Source organism: Arvicola amphibius, chromosome 5 (genome assembly GCF_903992535.2).
Source record: "Arvicola amphibius chromosome 5, mArvAmp1.2, whole genome shotgun sequence".
Taxonomy (NCBI): domain Eukaryota; kingdom Metazoa; phylum Chordata; class Mammalia; order Rodentia; family Cricetidae; genus Arvicola; species Arvicola amphibius.
Genome location: NC_052051.1, coordinates 119,282,674 through 119,301,909, shown reverse-complemented (window position 1 = coordinate 119,301,909; position 19,236 = coordinate 119,282,674). Strand labels below are relative to the sequence as shown.

General features: G+C 42.9%; 1 protein-coding gene across 1 annotated transcript in view; it reads left to right on the top strand.

The window, feature by feature from the left end:
* The window catches only part of Ppp2r2b (protein phosphatase 2 regulatory subunit Bbeta), a 382,372-nt gene that overhangs the window by 357,064 nt on the left and 6,072 nt on the right, over positions 1-19,236 (top strand). Inside the window, exon 8 of the mRNA XM_038330949.1 lies at positions 9,595-9,764. Within this exon, the coding sequence (XP_038186877.1) occupies positions 9,595-9,764 (170 nt within the window). The remainder of the gene's footprint in view (positions 1-9,594; positions 9,765-19,236) is intronic.

The window sequence follows — 19,236 nt, the reverse complement described above, 5'->3', positions numbered from 1 at the left end:
TAAAGCCTCCAAAGGGGGTTCAGTATCGATCTGGGGCATAATTAACACTGTTTACTGTAGGCGAGCTTGGTTAGGTTAGAGAAACAAAGCCCTTTATTAGAATGGCTTTTTTCCTGATGACAGGATTGCAAACACACAGAGACACACATCACACCTGGAGGAAAGCCAAACAGCCTTGATACATGAGACAGAGTACACACACACACACACACACACACACACACACACACACACACGTCTACCCCATTCAAGCTTAGCAGCAATTAACCATAGAGCAGACAAGCCCCACATCCAGCCATATCCAGGTAAAAATAGAATCCCATCCCCCTTCTTCCATCTTCATTTCCATTTTTGATTAATTTACCAGTTCTGTCAATTAGTAATCCTGGAGACTGCAGCTGAGTGGATTTTCCTAAGGACTAGAAAGCTTATTAATTTTGGAAGCGGGTGTCATTCATTAACAGTTGACACCATCCCAGGTCCTGCCCTCTTCTCTGCTCAAGGTCTCGGATGAGAAAACACTAGAGGTTGAAATCATCACCTGCACATGGCTACAGCCTCCTCCACCTACTCCACACCAAGACATGTAAGATGGGGAGGGCCACCTGTGGGGTCATAAGTGGCTTTGGCCCTCAGAACACCTCTGGGCCAATTTACCTGTCATTGTTGTCTGCGATGGGCCATTACCAACAAACTAGTCATAGGCACAAGCGAGCATTCATAGTGGAGTTCAAGGAAACCAGAGTTTAGGGACTACCTGGCAGTTATGGTCTCTGGGGAGGGTCCCTGGCCTATGGATGCTGGCAGGGTCCTAAAGTAGCCCATTCCTTCCTTCCAAAGGCCAGTCAGGAAACCCAGTGCTTCTCCGAGCAGCTGTAACAAAGCCCCAATGGTTTTAACCCTCTTGCAGCTGCCATCTTGACATTCTGGAGTCCAGCTGTGGAACATGGCTGTTGCTGGCTAAAATTTGGCAGTCTTCCTATTGGGCATTCTGAAAAGAACTGACTTCCTTGAGTTTTTCCACTTTCAGAAACTGCCTCGCTTCCCAGGCTTTGAGAATCCAGAAACAGGAAATGAGAACTACACATCACACAACTGCCTCCTTTTCTTTCCTGTCCTTTTCTTTTAAGGACATTTGTATTTGTATGAGAGCCACCTAGATGAAGTGGAATGACCTCATTTTAAGATCAGCTAATTAGCAACCATAACCCTCTCCAGTCTTACTTGCTGTCACAGAAGGACTGCAGGGGTTAGGGGGTAGATACCCTAGCAGCCGACTTTCTTCCCACCATATCCTTCAAGTTCTAGCTAAGGCATATTTGACCAAAAAGACTTTCTGGACTCCCAAGCCAGTTGAAATGCCCTCTCTGAACACTAAATGCCATGTATTCACTGATCTGTTTTGCTTCTTCTCACTAAATCAGACCTCCCCTATGACTAGACTCTGTTTACGACTGCCTCAGCACATAGCACAGGGCTGAACAAATCCCCTAAAGAGGCAAATGGCTGTAATCATGCAATATGATGGTTTGCATCTGGCGCTTCCCTTTGAAGAGCGGGGAAGGCTCGCATAAAGAAGTTGACTGGTTTGTTCCTTTCTAACTTTAAGACTGTATTTCTAGCAGCTGGGGTTTAGGTTACTGATAGCATATGCTCTTAGCAAGTGGGAGGCCCTGTTTGCAATCTCCTGTGGAGGGGGAGAGGGGAGAAGAATAGAGGGGGCAGAAAAAGACCGAGGAAAAGGCCCCCTTTATCATGTCTACCTTTTATTATGGTTAAAATAGATTCCTAGGCACCGAACATAGGAAAAAATAACGGTAAACGGGCCATAATTTCAAAAGCTGCAATGCGCTTTCTCAAGCTGGGAAAATGCAAGGTAACTTTTGAGTATGGGGAGGAGTCTGTGAAGCTGTGATCATCTGTGACTCGTGTACCCGGTGAATGTTTACTGTTGCCAAGCACTGAAAAGATAGAGCTTGCCGTCCATGCAGCATCTACTCATGGAGAAGAAATCAAACACCAGTCACACTTGGTGAAGAGAGTCCCTGGAGCAGATGCTGCAGCAATGGGACATGCTTGGCAAGTGGGCAGAGATGGGAGGGACTGGCCAGGAAGACAGCTGGTGGGGAGTTGGTGACTTAGAACACGTAGGAAGGAGCTACATTCAAACTCCCCTTTGCACAACTGGTACCCTTCATGGTATACGCTGTGCAGATGACAAAGAAATTAGGCAACATGAAGGCCCTATAGGCCCTGGTAAAGACTTTCTGTGTTATTATAATAGGGGAAGGGACATCTAGGAAGGTTTCAGGGACCACTTAAGAATGAAGCATCAGAAAAAAGAGTGATTACAAGAAGAGCAAGAAAGTTCTTGAGATGTCAAAGCAGACAGCTTGGAGCAGCCTGGAGTATGAACTAGTGGGTCTGTTTGCAAACCGGCTGTGGAGGGTAAGGAGGAGAGCCAAGGCTTTAGCCTCTTTAGAGGCTAAGGAGATGGCTCAATCAGGAAAGGGTTTGCAAGTGTAAAAGCGTGGAAGCCTGAGTTCAGTCTCCAGAACCCATGCAAAAGAGTCAGACATGATTGTGCATGCTCATAATCCTGGTGGGTCACCAGCCAGTGAGATTACCCTATGTGGCAAGTTATGGCCAATGAGGGATTCTGACTCAAAAATATGAGATGGATGGTTCCTGAGAAACGTGGCTCACGGTTGATCTCTGGCTCATACACAGGAAAACACACACACACACACACACACACACACACACAAGGATGTTCCCCAGTGTTCCAGTCAGAGCACTGGTCTAAATGAAGGGGCTCACTGGTAGGTTTGCAAAGATTAGAGAGGGGAGAACCTGGAGGGGGTTCATAAATTCTGTGAGCGCTAAGATTCGTGAAGAAAAACCTCATAAAATGTTTGCATTGAAACATTTTGCTAGGAAATATTAGAAGCCCTGCCTCAGCTTTTATCCTCACCAATCTTAATGAAAACTCCTAAAGGTCATAGCCTTTGTTTAGCCCAGACAGTCCTGCCTTGATCTCCCAAGTGCTAGGGTTACAGGCATGGATATGCCTGGCTGGGTGTCTTTGTCTTGTCTTAGTTTGGTTTGATTTAGTGTGTGTATGTGTGTTTGTGTGTGTTTGTGTGTGTGTTTGTTTGTTTGTTCTGGTAGCTGAAGAATTCAAATTCAAGTCCAGGGAAGGCTACTCAGAGCATTAACAGTGATCCAGTTTATTTCTTACTTTAAATGATGTATGCCTTTGCCCTTAGTACCTGTGTGTACTGAAAGGTGGAGAAGCGAAGCGGGGATCTCTTATGTGTGTAATTGAGCTGTGTTAAATATATCAGCTAATTCGAGCCCCCGTGTGGGTCACATCATTCTATTTTGACAGCTTAGCAGGTAGCATCAGTGACTGAATCGTGAGTGCCGCCATCCACTCAAACAGCTTTCAGGTCATCTTGCAAGTCCTTTCTCTGTTGAATTGCAGTGAGAGCTTGCTTCCCATTATCCCCAAGCACAGACAGACCAGAGGCAGCATTAGGGCCTGCATTACATGACCATCATGAGGATTGGGGTGAGGCGATGTTTATAAACACTCACGTTTATTAGCATTTGGTTGTCGTTCACAAAAGTCCATGAAGCCAGAGATAAAAGTGGGAAAAGTGGGGCTCACAAAAGCAAGCTCAGAAAAACAAGAAGCTGAAAGCTGAATTCAAACCAGTGTCTGAAACCCGTGAGTGAACAATGATGATAATGGCAGTGATATGATAACTAACCCTCTCTGCCTCACCGGGCCTGAGCTGTAGCCGCATAAGACAGGTACCTAAGAAAGCTAGAGAGAGCGTAAGCATTTGTACAAGAGTCTGACTTTCGAAAGATCAACACATTATGGGTTTTATTGTTTGCTTGGTTAGTTCCGATGTTTGAAACAAGGTCTCTTGGAGTCCAGGCTAGTCTCAAACTTGTTGTGTAACCAATGCTGGCCTTAATTCCTGATCCTCCTGCCTCTGCTTCGCAAGTACCAGAATTACAAGCATGTAGCATCAGGCCCAGCTCAACACAACATGGATCCGTTTCCATGGGTCCTGCTGAGGACTTACCTCATGCACTGAAGAGAGCATATGAACAGCAGTGCCAACTGAAGGATAAAGCTTTTAGTTCCAGCGACAGCTATAGATTGTGTCTTCCCTGTGTTAAAGCACACTGATGGGAAGGAATGTAGGATGATCTTCATTGTCAATGCAATGGGACCTAGAAACACACCTCTGGATTCGTCTGGGAAGGTGTTTTCGGACATGCTTATCTATCCGAGGAGTGGTTAACTTAGGGAGAACTGGAGTCCCCGGATGAATGAAAAGGGATAAAAGAAGAAGCTAAATGGATGCCAACACTTCCTGTCTTGCTTCCTGGCCCATAGAGAAGCGAGAAGTCCCAGGCGAATGCTCCCACCACCATGAACTACACTATGCCTTTCCCACAACAATGGACACAGCCCTCTCAAACCATGAGCCAAAATAAATCCTCCCTCCCCACAGCGGTTAAGTGTTTGGTCACAGCAACAGCAAAAGTGACAAACGGGAAAGGAAGGAAGAACCTATGATGACAGTTTGTCTGGAGCTGTGGGGGAAGGGTGGTGGGTGCTTACTGAATTTGGTGACTGTTCTCCATATTTCCCCCTGGTGCATTATGATAATCCACAAAGAGATGGCTCCGCTCATTAGCTGTGGTTAGTGAGTACACAGAGATAATGAACCATTGTGCTTGGCTGTTTACCCAAGGTTTAAGGCTTGGATTAGCTCAAGTTCATGTTTCTGGAACAACTCCACACACACACATGGACTGCCTTAAAGTGTGTGTTCTCAGTACCATCAGGGGAGGAGCAGCAAGACCACAGGGGAGGTAGTAGTGAGCTGTAGAGTCCACCCTCAATTCGGTGGCCAGTGGCAGGCAACTCTGAGCCTCCTTCTTTCACCTCCATAAGAGTTTAGCACATGACCTGGACATAGAACAGTCCCCCTGCCTCCTCCTACACAGCGCTAGAGTTTTTCACCAGTAACAATGTCACTGCTCCACCTGGGCACTCTTTGGACGCCACACACTGATCTGTTAGTGGATTAGTAACAATGTATTTCTGTAGAAAATCATCTCTGGGAACACACGAGCATCCCGAGGAGCCATGAGAAGACAGTGAGGCTGTGACCAGCCCACACAGGGTCCTGGCAGCGCTTGTTCCCTGATGAGATGGACCACCTGACTCAGCATGAACTGCTCACCTTGGTCTACAAAGAGATTGCTGTCAGCAGGACGCGGCTCTTCTCTTCCCCCTCCGTGTGTCTGCCTCTCCTAGCAATGATTATGTATAAATCCTGGGAAGCAGGGACAGCTTGAGAGTGTAGCCCTAGCCTCCACGGTGCCATGACAACCGGCTTCCCAGCGATCACCCCTAATAACGGGCCACTCACTCGCCATCTCCTCCACCTGGGCAGAGACTCCCTAGGGGGCTGGGGCTGCTCGTGGAACAGCTGCAAGAAGCTTCCTGTTGGGAACAAATTATCAGAGACAGAAAAGGGGGGAGCAAAGAGAGCTCTTTCTGGGAGGAAAGGGGGTGGCGCAGAGAAGCCTGAGTCTCTAACCTGGGCTGTGTGGCAGGATTCCAAGGACTTGAGGACACTGCCATCATGATCCTGGCTCCCCTGGCACCCCTGGCTTTAGGAAAGTACTGTTGTACAGAGACGAGGATAAGTCCCCCGTGGGCCTCTGGCCCTCACTTGCCTTGTAGGAAGAGGAGTGTAATGGAGGTAAAAGACCAATGCGAGCCCTTGTAAAGCCAGGCCTGCCTGTTAGCAGATTTCTTCATTAGGCTCCTGTCGAGACCCCCACTGCCAACTCATCATCTTGTCTGGACTGGAGCCGCCTCCTATGGCTGCTGCCTGCTGGAGAGAATGTGCTCAAAGAGCCCCCTCAATCAATATCCTTCCAGAATGGCAGTTCGCAAAAAGGGACCAGACCTGCTTAGCTAATAAATGACTATTCTTCACGAAAGGACGACAAACGGGCCCACAGTTAATGAACTTCTCTGTGGATGCTAGCCCAAATGCCAGCTTTAGATTGACAGGCCCATGCTAAGCCAAGCACAGGGTCTCGCTCCCCTTCTTTTTAGATCATAGATTCCAGCTGAGGCCCCTGCACAAGAAGGTTCCACTCTCAAAGCTAGTGAACCCTTACAATGTGGTTTTTGTTAATGTTTACTTTTATTGAAGACATGAGACATGTGTGCTCTGGACACATGTTGGGGTCAGAGGGCCACTTACAGGAATGAGTTCTCCCATTCACCATGTGGGTTCCTAGGTTTGAACTTAGGTCTTCAGGTTTGGTGGCAAGGGCCATCACCCACTGAGCCATTTTTCCAGCCCTTTCTAGATTTCTGTGTCTTCATAGCATTGCTATGAAGCCCTGGCTGCCTTGGATCTCTCTGTTGTTTAGACTGGCCTCTTCTGACTCACAGCAACCTATCTCAGATTACAGGTGTACAACGCCATGGCTGGCAAAAATGAGGGGCATGGGGGGAAAGTGTTGGGTGTCACTCAATCACCTTACCCCCACCTCTCTCTCTCTCTCTCTCTCTCTCTCTCTCTCTCTCTCTCTCTCTCTCTCTCTCTCTCTCTCTCTCTCTCTCTCTCTCTCTCTCTCTCTCTCTCTCTCTCCTCTCTCTCCTCTCTCATTGTTTTAGACAGGTTTTCTCATTAAACCTGAAGCTCACCATTTCGGCTAAGCTACCTTGCCAGCAAGGCCTGCCTGACTGCCTCTCCCATAACCAGGGCTAGTGTTTCAGATGTGTACTTCCACCTCCAGCTTTTTACATGGGTGCTGGGGATCCAGGTCTAGGGAATCCTCATTCTTGTGCAGCATGTACTTTAGTCACTAAGATCTCCCCAGTCCCCCAAAATAAGTTTGGGGTTCGTGTTTAGTGTTAGCTTTGAATGCTTATTTTCAGACATCTGTGAAGAAAGTACACAGAAGAAATCTTTTTTTTTAAGAGTCATATGTAAAAGCCAGGTGGTAGCAGTGCACACCTTTAATCCCAGCACTAGGGAGCCAGAGATAGGTGGATCTCTGTGAGTTCGATGCCAGTCTGCTCTACAAAAGCTAGTTCCAGGACATGCTCCAAAGCAACACAGAGAAACCCTATCTCAGAAAAAAAAAAAACATAAAAGTTAGGGTCAGATATGATGTCTTCTGCATTCACTTATGTAGTAAACTTATTGACCACTAGTTCCTAAAAAAAGGACACGGAGACTTCTTATTAATTATGAAAACTCAGTCTTAGCTTAGGCTTGTTTCTAGCTAGCTCTTATGACTATAACTTAACCCATTTCTATTAATTTATGTGTTGCCACAAGACTCATGGCTTTTACCTCTCCTCCTGCATGTCCTGCTTCCTCTGCATATCCTCTGGTTATCTTCTCAGTGCTTAGATTCAGCTCCTCCTCTTCTCTTTCTGCCCAGAAGTCCTGCCTAATCTTTTTCTGCCTAGCTATTGGCCATTTAGCTCTTTATTGAACCAATCAGTTGGCACCTTGGCAAAGACTCAGTTTCACAGCATACAAAGAGACTATTCCACAACACACTTATTCTCCGCCAGGCTGTGCAAGGCACCATGTGGCTACAGTGTTCACTGAGGAACAATTATTTGTGGAATCACCAAAGGGTGAATAAAAGCATATCACAAGAAATTGGACATGACCGTTTCCCACTTCTGAATTCTCCAATGGTAAATATGGTCTCAATTCCCAATCTCTATACCATGTCTGGAAATGAGGACACTAAGCATATTAAGTATAGTAGGCACTAACTAAATTTTAAACCATTTCTCTCACTGTTCTCAGCTGGACAAAGGCTGATGCTGGCAACCCTAGGGAGTTCTTACCCTCTGGGGGAAAACTGTGGGCCAATTCTCTTATTGAGAAAAACTATTGAACTTTCTGTGTAGTAAAAATGGCTGGGTATATCTCAGTCGGTAAGCCTTTTCTCTTTAGAGGCAGAACTGTTGCCTGTAGATCTCCAAAGCAAAGTTGCCATCTGCCTCACTCCTTATGGAAATTGCCAGTTGTGTCCCCATTATGGGAAATAGTCAACCTTGTCTCCAAACGGAAGAGCCTGCCAGCTGTGCTTCTCCGTGGAAGGGAAGGCAGCAGAAGTGAGCAATGTAAAACCGGTGCCTGAGTCTGAGTCTGCTCCTTCCTCATCACAAGCAAACCTTCACCTCCTCTCATCTGTCAAGATCATCAAAGCCAAGGTGGTGATGGCATTGAAATGAGACATTTAAACCAAAGAGATGGTTGTGAAGCAATGGTCCAGAGATGACCTATTCCAGCAATGACACTGAATGGACTAAAGGGGGTTGTGTTTATTTAATTATATGGATGAATCCATGTAACAATAATAAAGAAAAAGAGAGGAAAAATCATAGGCTAGAAACAGACCAGTCAGCAAGAAAGATCCTGAGAATCTAAAACTCCAAGTTTTAGGTTTACATAGAAGGACACCAGAGGCACCTATGTCATCCAAACAAAAGGGCAACCTGACCTTAGACCTAAGATAGTCTGGAGCTTTTCTACATCACAATCCAAGAAAAAATGAAAACGTTGTACAAAAAGCTGTACGTGAATATTCACAGTGCCGTTGTTCGTATCAATGGGAAGAACTCGAATGTTTATCAGCTTATCAGTGGGTCAACAGAATCCTGCAATTCCATGCAGTGATTTAGCCATGCAAAGAACATGCTACAGCATAGTGAACCTTGAAAATTGTATGGGATGTTAAGTCTGGCACAGATGACCTATGATCTGTGGTTGCATAATATGTGAAATTACTAGCATAAAGAACCCAGAAAGTGTGGATTAATATTTACCTAGAATTATAGGAATGGGAAATAAAGGGGATTTTTATTGAGAGGGAATTGGTAGAAACATCTGAATTTAGATTGTGGTATGATTCATAAATACATCATTATATATAAAACCACTAACTTTTGCATTATTGTTTCGAGCAATATAGATTACATGTTTTAGAAAAAACTGAAAAATGTTTAAGCATGTGAAATGACTCCAAGGTCTCTGGGTATAGCTAAGTGGTCCTTGCCTAGCATACCTAAGACTTTGGGTTTAATCACTAACACCATGAAAAAAAAGAAAAAGGGAATAAAAGAGGAGAGATAAAAGGAAAATTTAAAAAGAGAATTCTAAGATGTCTCCACATATGGGCATGCACACGACATCCATGGGGAGAACATGATCCAGATCTTGGGTTTTCAAGCAGGCAGTGTCCCAGCAAGGAGAATGTGAGACAGGTCCCATGCCAGTCCCTTGAAAACACAGTAACCTTCCAGTTCACCAGTTGTTTTTTGTTTTGTTTTCTTTTTCTTTTTCTGTTTCCAGGGAGCTAACCCTGTTGGCAACTTCTTCATATTCTATAGACACCCGCCCTACATAGAAACTCTGATTTCACTGTTAGCTCTCTGTCTGGCCCAAACTTTAGAATCTGATCACAAGCCTGTGTCGTCTTCTTGTTTTGCTTTTGTGTTATGTTCTACAGTTTTTGAAGAGCCAGAAGATCCAAGCAACAGATCGTTTTTCTCTGAAATTATCTCTTCAATTTCGGATGTGAAGTTCAGCCACAGTGGGAGGTATATCATGACCAGAGACTATCTGACCGTGAAAGTCTGGGATCTCAACATGGAAAATCGCCCCATCGAGACTTACCAGGTACAGAATACACCCTTTGTGGGCTTCTACATCAGCCTCGGCCTGCAGATGTTTATGGTGCAGAGAGACAGCAGCTGTTCATAGTGATGTGTGACATAAAAAAAAAAAAACTACAGGCTGCCGGGCAGTGGTGGCGCACGCCTTTAATCCCAGCACTCGGGAGGCAGAGGCAGGCGGATCTCTGAGTTCGAGGCCAGCCTGGTCTACAAGAGCTAGTTCCAGGACAGGCTCTAGAAACTACAGGGAAACCCTGTCTCGAAAAACCAAAAAAAAAAAAAAAAAAAAAAAAAAAAAAAAAAAAAAAAAAAAAAAAAAAAAAAACTACAGGCTGCAAGTGCCATAGGACTTAAGATAAGGATGCATGTGGACTTGGACTAGTACCAGTTATATCCTGAAAATGTTACGTGGGATGGGTACCATAGCTAGAGTGAGCAAGACAAGCATAGCCCTGCTCTCATGAAGCTCTCTAGGGAAGAAGCTGACTGGTAAACAAGGAACTCACTGCATTTGAGCAAGAGATGGTGCTGAGACCAGGGGAACCCAAGGTAGGGAAACCTTGCAGGGTAAGAAAGGTAAAGACAAAACTGTCATGAGTTGGTTAGCAACAGCATGTGCTTAGAAAAATACTATGGCAGCCACGCAGTGTTGGCGCACGCCTTTAATCCCACTACTCCAGAGGCAGAGGCAGGCGGATCTCTGTGAGTCCGAGGCCAGCCTGATCTACAAAAGCTAGTTCCAGGACAGGCTGCAAAGCTACAGAGGAACTCTGTCTTGAAAACATAAATAAATAAAAATAAATAAATAAATAAATAAATAAATAAATAAATAAATAAATAAATAGAAAAAAGAAAGGAAGGAAGGAAGAGAGAGACCATGGCCAAAGACCTGGAGTAAAGAGAACTAAGATTGAGAAAGTTTTCCTTGATTTGGAACGGGGAGAGGGGTGCAGAAAGTTGAGCCTGAAGACTCAAGTGGGGCCTGGTCTTATAAAATCTGGTACTGAGAGCTCTACTTGTCTCTGGCTGGGTACAAGGAAGCGGCATTGAAAACAATGGGTTCCACCTTACAACATGACAAGTAGACTGCAGGAAAGGAGACGGTGCTGATGTGAGCAGGATGAAGGAACAACAGGAAGGATGGGGAGGCAGTGACATCTGCTTCCTTATAGAATGCGGAAGGATGAGACGTCAAGGGCTCTATGTCAGAAGTTCTTGCCTTAAGCACTGGGGAGAAGATGACAGACACACTGATGGAAGCATTTAAAAAGCCAGGCAAGGGTCAAGGAAAAGATGAATCAAGGGACAAAAATAACTGCTTTTATTTTTATATTATCTCTAATTAGATAAAAAAGAAATGAGGCAGGGAAAGGGTAATCTAGGCAGACAGCTTTGATTTATAATGCTTTGCTTGAGATACAATTCATCTAGCACAGGATTCACTCCTTTCAGAATATATAGGTCCCTGGGTTTTAGTATAGTCACAGAGTTGTAGAGCCATTACCGACTCTGGAACATTTTGTCACTGTGATTTTCAAACATTCTAGTCGCACTGGGGAGGAAACACTGTAGCAGAGACAAGTGAAGAGACAGGGAAAACAAGATTTTAAAGTTCTTATACAATCTGTCTTAGGGTTTCTGTTGCTGCAATGAAACACCATGACCAAAATGCAAGATGGGGAGAAAAGGGGTTAATTGGCTTATACTTCAGCATTGCTGTTCATTATTGAAGGAAGTCAGGACAGGAACCTGGAGGCAGGAGCTGATGCAGAGACCATGGAGGGGTGCTGCTTACTGGCTTGCTTCCCATGGCCTGCACAGCCTGCTTTCTTATAGAACCCAGGACCACCAGCCCAGGGATGGCCATGCCCATCATGGTCTTGGTCCCCCAGCAATGATCATTAATTGAGAAAATGCCTTACTGCTGGACCTCATGGAGGCATTTCATCTCTGAGACTCCTTCCTCTCTGTTGACTCTTGTGTGTGTCAAGTTGACCCAAAACCAGCCAGTATACAATCTTTGGCAAATGGGCAATAGCAGCTCAGAGGACAGTATTAGCAGCAGAGATGCCCAGATTCCTGATTTCGTTCCCAAGGTAAAATCATTAGAATCTTATGTGTGTTGTAAGAAGGGAAATGTTGGGAGCTATCCCATGGTTTAACCATCTTTAACCACAAGAAAGGTGGAGTTGCCTTTTGACTTAGATGAGGAGGTTGAGAGTTTTGTTTTGAACACATTAAGCTAATGAAACACAAACAGATGGGAGGAAAACAGCCCAGTGCAAGTACATAGGAGGTCTTCGAAGCCATAGAACTGTTTAGAAGAAGCCCCCTGGGCAGTGAGCACATTTGAAGACAGGTTAGGGGCTTAGTCTTGAACACTGACTTAGACATGCAGAGGTTACCAGTACCCTAACAGAAGAGTATGTGGGACAGGGCGACTGAGTATCTGGTTAGACAACTTCAAGGGACTGTGCAAAGAGGGGGTGAGCTTAGATGCCAGCTACTCTCTACAGATTTTATCTCAAATGAAAGCAGAGAATGAATTAGTAGGTAGAATGTGGGATACAGGCAGAAGGAAGTTACAGTGAGTTTGTTGTTGGCCAGAACGAACAGCGGAGGGACAACTGGGGGAGCTGAGTGCCTCAAGGGACACAGGAAGGGACAGAGCACAGTGAAGAACTGACCTAAGGGAGGTGGGTAGTTCATCTGTCAAAGGAAGGAGGGCAGTGTACAGAGTTCAAGATGCAGGGGCTGATAAATTGCATGCTGGGAACATCCACGTTTCCTTCCTTCTGTTTTTTCAATAAAGTGAGCAAAGTCATCTGTTCAATAAGGAGAAGATACTTAAAATGTTCGTTTAACAGAGGGGGAATACTATAAGGTTACTCACGGATCAGCTTGAGGTTTATGTTGTCCGCCCAAACCTTAGAACCTTGGAATAACTGGGAGTATAACTTGGCTGATAGAGTACTTGCCTAGAATGCAAAAAGCCCTCCGTCCATTCCCCAGTAAAACAGGGCAGGGTGGGACACACCTGTAATCTAAGCATGCAGGAAGTGGAGGCAGGAGAATCAGTTCAAAGACATCCTTAGCCTGGGATGCATGAAAACTTGTCGTAAAAAAAATATTTTTAATAAACTAAGACAAATATATGTGATTGTGTCTTCCAATCACATTCACCTGCCTGGCACAAGCAACAGAAGGAGTTCACCAAGTGGTGCAGTTTTAAAAGAGTAGAATTGAAAGAGAGAGGTTTGTTGAACTTGTACATTATGAGCGAAGTTGCCATGACAGATGCCAACCCTAAGGAGCTAAGGAAGAACAAAGCGCTTGGGTCAATGGTCTTGAAGAACTGACGGAAACAAGGTACTGTGAACTAAAAAGAAAGGAAGTAGTAATGGAAGTAGACTTCACATTAGAAACTGTTGTAGTCTTGTGACAGTGGGGCAGGGAAGGAAAATCATTGAATATGATGGACCCAGTAGTTAATAGCCAGGTGTTTGAGTCACTATAAATGATGGCAGAAAGAATGGAAGAGAGAGGGGTACACAAAAGAGAGAGAGAAGGGGGTACTCAACTTGCTTCAAAGAATGACTCTCTGCTTTTGATGACGTGGATAGCAAGAAGTTGAATTTGAATGTGTGACATCAAAGGAACTGAGAATAAGACAGGAACAGTAGTCATGAGCAACAGGGCACTCCTTTTGAGCATGTGGACTTGAGAGCAAAACCCCACATCATCCTGAAGTGCTGAAGGTGGTGTCTTCAGAGACACGAGCAGGAAGGAAAGGGTAGCGCACAGAGTACCACCGAAACCAACGATACTAGAATGGTATCTACCTAGAATGGTCGCTCTAGGTAGGCATCCGCTGGTCTTCTCCATGTTCAATGTTGTGTAGGTGTTGTTTTCAATAGAGCCTTGCCATCAGTTTATGGATACCAACCTATAGCCTTGGCAATAGCCTGGGTTGTTTGGGGTTTCTCATGGGACCGCTTTGGTCAACAACCCAATTAGATGTGGCCCATCCCTGGTATTGGAAGTTTCATTTGGTGATAAGAGATATCCAGTTGGGGCTCTGTCTCCATTATCTGTTGATTCCTTTTAGATCACCTTCATATATATATATATATATATATATATATATATATATATGAATTTTATATATTTTACCTCTCTCCCCGCATACTACCTCCCTTATTCCTCTCTTCCCTCCCCCTTCCTACTTGGTTCTCCCATTCCAGTCACACCCATCCTTCTATCCATAACTATATATTTTATTTCCCTTTCCTAGGAAGATAGATCCCTACCCCCAGTCCCTTACTCTATACCTAACCTCTAGTTCTATGGAACGTAGCTTGCTTATCATTGACTTAACAGCTAACATCCACATATAAGCAAATGTGTAGTATATTTGTCTTTCTGAGTCTGTGTTTCCTCACACAGACTATTTTTTCTAATTCCATCCATCTACTAACAAGTTTCACGGTTTAACTTTTTTAACAGCTGAGTAATACTCCATTGTGCAAATGTGCTACATTTCTTTATTCATTCTTCCGTCGAGGGGTAGCTTGTTGTTTCCAGTGTTTGGAGCTTTTGTGAATAGAGCATCAATAAACATGGTTGAGCAAGGATGAAGCATCCCTTGGGTATATATGCCCAAGAGTAGTATGGCTGGATCTTGAGGTAGATCAATTCTGATCTTCTGAAGAACCTCTATACTGGTTTCCATAGTGTTTATATAAGTTCTCAGTCCCATCAGCAATGGAGGAGTGTTCCCCTTTCTGTATTTGCTCAACGGCTTAAGCTGTCATTTGTTTTATTGATCTTAGTCCTTCTGAAAGGTAGGATGAAATCTCAAAGTGGTTTGGATTTACATATCCCCCATGACAAAAGATGTTGAACATATCTTTGTTTCTCAGCCATTTGTATTTCCTCTTTTAAGAATTTTCTATTCAGATCTATACCCCATTTTTAATTAGCTCTTTTTTAATATCAAGTTTAAGTTCTTTATATATTTTCGATATTAGCTCTCAATCAGATGTATAGGTGGTAAAATCTTTTCCCATTTTGTAGACTGCTTCTTCATCCTGAGGATGGTGTCCCTTGCCATGCAGAAGCTTCTCAGTTTCATGAGACCACACTTATTAATTCTTAGTGCCTCTGCTGGCAATGTTCTGCTCAAAAAGCCTTTTTCTGTGCCAACGAGTTCAGGGCTATTCCTCACTTCCTCTTGTATCACGTTCAGTGTATCTGGTTTTATGTTGATGTCTTTAATCAGTTTTGGAGTTGAGTTTGTGTAATAAATATGGATCTATTTGGATTCTTCTACATACAACCATCTAATGTGACCAGCTCAATTTTTTGAAGATTTTTTTTCAAGTGTGTATTTCTGACTTCTTTATTTAAAAAAAATCAATTGACCATAGGTGTGTAGATTTATGTCTGAGTCTTCAATTCCATCGATCAACATATCTGTTTTTGTGCCAAATCATGCTGTTCTTATCATTACAACTCTGTAGTACAACTTGAGGTTGGGGATAGCGATAGCTCCAGCAGTTCTTTTATTATTCAGGGTTGTTTTTAGCTATCCTGGACTTTCTGTGTTTCTACATGAAGCTAAAATTGTTCTTTCAAGGTCTGTAAAGAATTGCATTGGAATTTTGATGGTGATTGCATTGGAGCTATATATTGCACTTAGTAGGATGACCATTTTTTCCTGATTAATCCTACCAATCCATGAGCATGGGAGAAGGTTCCATTCTCTACTATTTTCAATTCCTTTTTTCAGTGTCTCGAGTCTTTGACTTGCTTGAGTAGAGAAAATGTTTTTATATTTTTGAGGCAATTGTGAAGGGTACTATTTCCCTGGTTTCTTTCTCAGTCCCTTTGCATTTGTCTATATGAGGGCTACTGATTTGTGAGTTAATTTCATACCCGACTACTCTGCTGAAAAGAACTTGTCAGCTATAGGAAATAGATGGTGGAAAATTTAGGGTCACATAAGTATACTATCATATCATCTGCAAATAAAGATACTTTGACTTGTTCTCTTCCAATTTGTGTTCCCTTGATATCCTTCAGTAGTATTATAGCTCTGGTTAAGACTTCAAATGCTATATGAATAGGTATGGAGAGTGGACAGCTTTGTCTTGTTTCTGATTTCAGTGGAATTATTCTGTTTCTCTCCATTTAAGTTGGTGTTTGGCTATGGGTTTGTTGTAAACTGCCTTTATTATGTCAAAGTATTTCCCTTGGATGCCTAATCTCTTCAAGACTTTTATAATGAAGGGGTGTTGAATTCTGTCAAAGGCCTTTTCTGCATCTAATGAGATAATCATGTGGTTTTTGTCTTTCAGTTTGTTTATGTGGTAGGTTACATTTACTGATTTTTATTTGGTGAACCATCCATGCAAATCTGGGGTGAAGCCTGTTTGATCATGGTGGATGATCTTTTTGATGTGTTCTTGGATTCAGTCTGCAAGTATTTTATTGAAAATATTTGCATCCATGTTCATAAGGGAAATCGGTCTGTAATTCTCTTTCTTTGTTGAGTCTTTATATGGTTTTGGTATCAGGGTGACTGTGGCCTCATAAAATGAATTTGGCAATGTTCGTTATGTTTCTATTCTGTGGGATAACTTGAAGAGTTTGGTATTAATTCTTCTTTGAAAGTCTGGTAGAATTCTGCACTAAAGCCATCTGGCCCTGGGCCTTCTTTGGTTGGGAGACTTTTAATGACTGCTTCCATTTCACTAGGGGTAATAGGTCTGTTTAAATTGTTTATCTGATCTTTATTTAATTTTGGTAGGTGGCATGTATCAAAAAAAAATAACCAACAGGCAGTGGTGGCCTACACCTTTAATTTCAGAACTTGGGAGGCAGAGGCAAGTGGAGTTCAAGGCCATCCTGGTCTACAAATTGAGTTCCTGGACAGCTAGGTCTATTACGCAGATAAACCCTGTCTCAAGAAATAAAAGGAAAGGAAGGAAGGACAAATGAAGGAAGGAAGGGCCGGGCGGTGGTGGCGCACGCCTTTAATCCCAGCACTCGGGAGGCAGAGGCAGGCAGATCTCTGTGAGTTCGAGGCCAGCCTGGTCTACAAGAGCTAGTTCCAGGACAGGCTCTAAAAAAGCTGCAGAGAAACCCTGTCTCGAAAAACAAAACAAAACAAAAAAAAAATGAAGGAAGGAAGGAAGGAAAGAAGGAAGGAAAGAAGAAAGGAAAAGAAAAGTATCCATTTCTTTTAGATTTTCCAACTTGATGAAGTTCAGGTTTTAAAGTATGTCCTTATAATTAATTCTCTGAATTTCCTCAGTATCTGTTGTACACCCCCTTTTCATTTCTAGTTTTGTTAATTTGGATATTCTCCCTGGTCTGTGGTTATTTTTTCTATTTTATTGATTTCATCCCTAAGTTGATTAATTCTTGCCATCTACTCCTTTTGGGTGAGGCTTCTTTTTTTCTAGAACTTTCAGGTACTGTTAGTATAAGATCTCTCCGATTTTTTTGTTTGTTTGTTTTTGTTTTTCGAGACAAGGTTTCTCTGTGTAACTGATCTGACTGTCCTGGAACTTGCTTTGTAGACCAAGCTGCTCTCAAACTCAGAGATTCGCCTACCTCTGCCTCCCAATTGCTGGGATTAAAGGTGTGTGCCACCACTGCCTGACACACTCCAATTTTTTTAATGTGGGTCCTAAGACGTGCCTTCATTGTGCCGCTTAAGTTTGGTATGTTGTGTTTTCGTTTTCATTCAATTCTTAAAAGTTTTAATTTCTTTGTTAATTCTGTCTTGACCCATTTTTCATTGAATGTAGTGAGATGTTCCATTCCATGAGCCTGTAAGCTTTCTGTTTCCGTAGTTGTTGATATCCAGCTTTATTTAATCCATGGTGAGTAGGCAGGATGCAAGATGCTATTTCAACTTTTTTTTTTAATCTGTTGAGACTTGCTTTGTGTCCGAGTATGTGTCAGTTTTAGAGAAAGTTCTATGAGGTACTGAAAATAGGTATATTCTTTTGTGTTCGGGTAAAATGTTCTGTAAACATCTGTTAGTTCCATTTGGTTTATGGTATAAATTAGCTCCAGAATTTCTCTGTTTATTCTTTGCATGACCTGTATATTGGCAAGAGTGAGGTAGTGATGTCACCCACTGTCAGCGTGTGAGGGCTGAGTGTAATTTAAGCTGTAATAGTGTTTCTTTTATGACTTAGGTGCCATTGTTTGCTGCATAAATATAAAGAATTGCGATGTCCTCTTGAATTTTTTCTTTGATGAGTATGTCGTGTCCTTCCCCATCTCCTCTGATTAGTTTTGGCTTGAAGCCTATTTTGTCAGATATTAAAGTGCTAACACCAGCTTGTTTCTTAGTTCCATTTGCTTTGAATATCATTCTCCATCCTTTTACCTTGAGATTATGTCTATCTAACTCAAGGTGATCTTTGATGTTAAAGTGTATTTCTTGGCTGCAGCAGAAGGATGAGTCCTGTTTTTACATGCATTTTGTTAGTCTTTTTATTGGGGAATTGATGTTGTTGATGTTGAGTTATCAATCAGCAGTGTTCATTGTGTGTGTGTGTGTGTGTGTGTGTGTGTGTGTTTAACATTTTCAGGCTGAAGTTTTCCTTCTAACAGCTTCTGGAAAGATGACTATGTAAATAGATACTGTTAAAATTTGGTTTTCTCCTGGAATGTCCTTCTCCATCTATGCTGATTAAAAGTTCTGTTAGGTATAGTAATCCAGGTTTGCACTTGGTCTCACCGAGTCTGTAGAACATCTGTCCAGGTCCTTCTGGCTCTTAGAGTCTCCATCGAAAGGTCAGGTGTCATTCTAAAAGGTCTGCCTTTATGTGTTACTTTTTCCTTTGCAAGTTTTAATGTTCTTTCTTTGTTCTATACACTTAGTGTCTTGATTATTATCTGCTGAGAAAATTTCTTTTCTAGTCCAGTCTATTTGGTGTTTTGTGTGTTTCCTGTACCTTGATCTGCATCTCCTTTAGTTTGGGGACATTTTCTTCTATGGTTTTATCGAAAATATCTCCTGTGCCATTGACCTTGGTTTCTCCTCCTTCCTTTATTCCTGTTGTTCACAGATTTGATCTTTTCACAGTGTCCCAGATTCCCTGGATGTTTTGTGCCTGGAGTTTTCTAGCTTTAACATTTTCTTTGACCAAGGTATCGATTTCTTTTATCTTCAATGCCTGGGGTTCTTTCTTCCACCACTTGTATTCTGTTGGTGAGGCTTGCTCCTGAGGTTCCTCTTTGAGTTCCTAGATTTTTTTTATTTCTAGATTTGCCACAGTTTGGGTTTCGGTTTCCTTTGATTTTATTTCCACTTTGGGGTCTTGAACTATTTTTATTCATTTCCTTCCACTGTTTGGGTTTTCATAGTTTTCTTTAAGGGAGTTATTTATCTCCTCTTTAAGGACCTCTATCATATTTAATTTTATTTTGTGCTTCTGCTATGCTGGATTTCT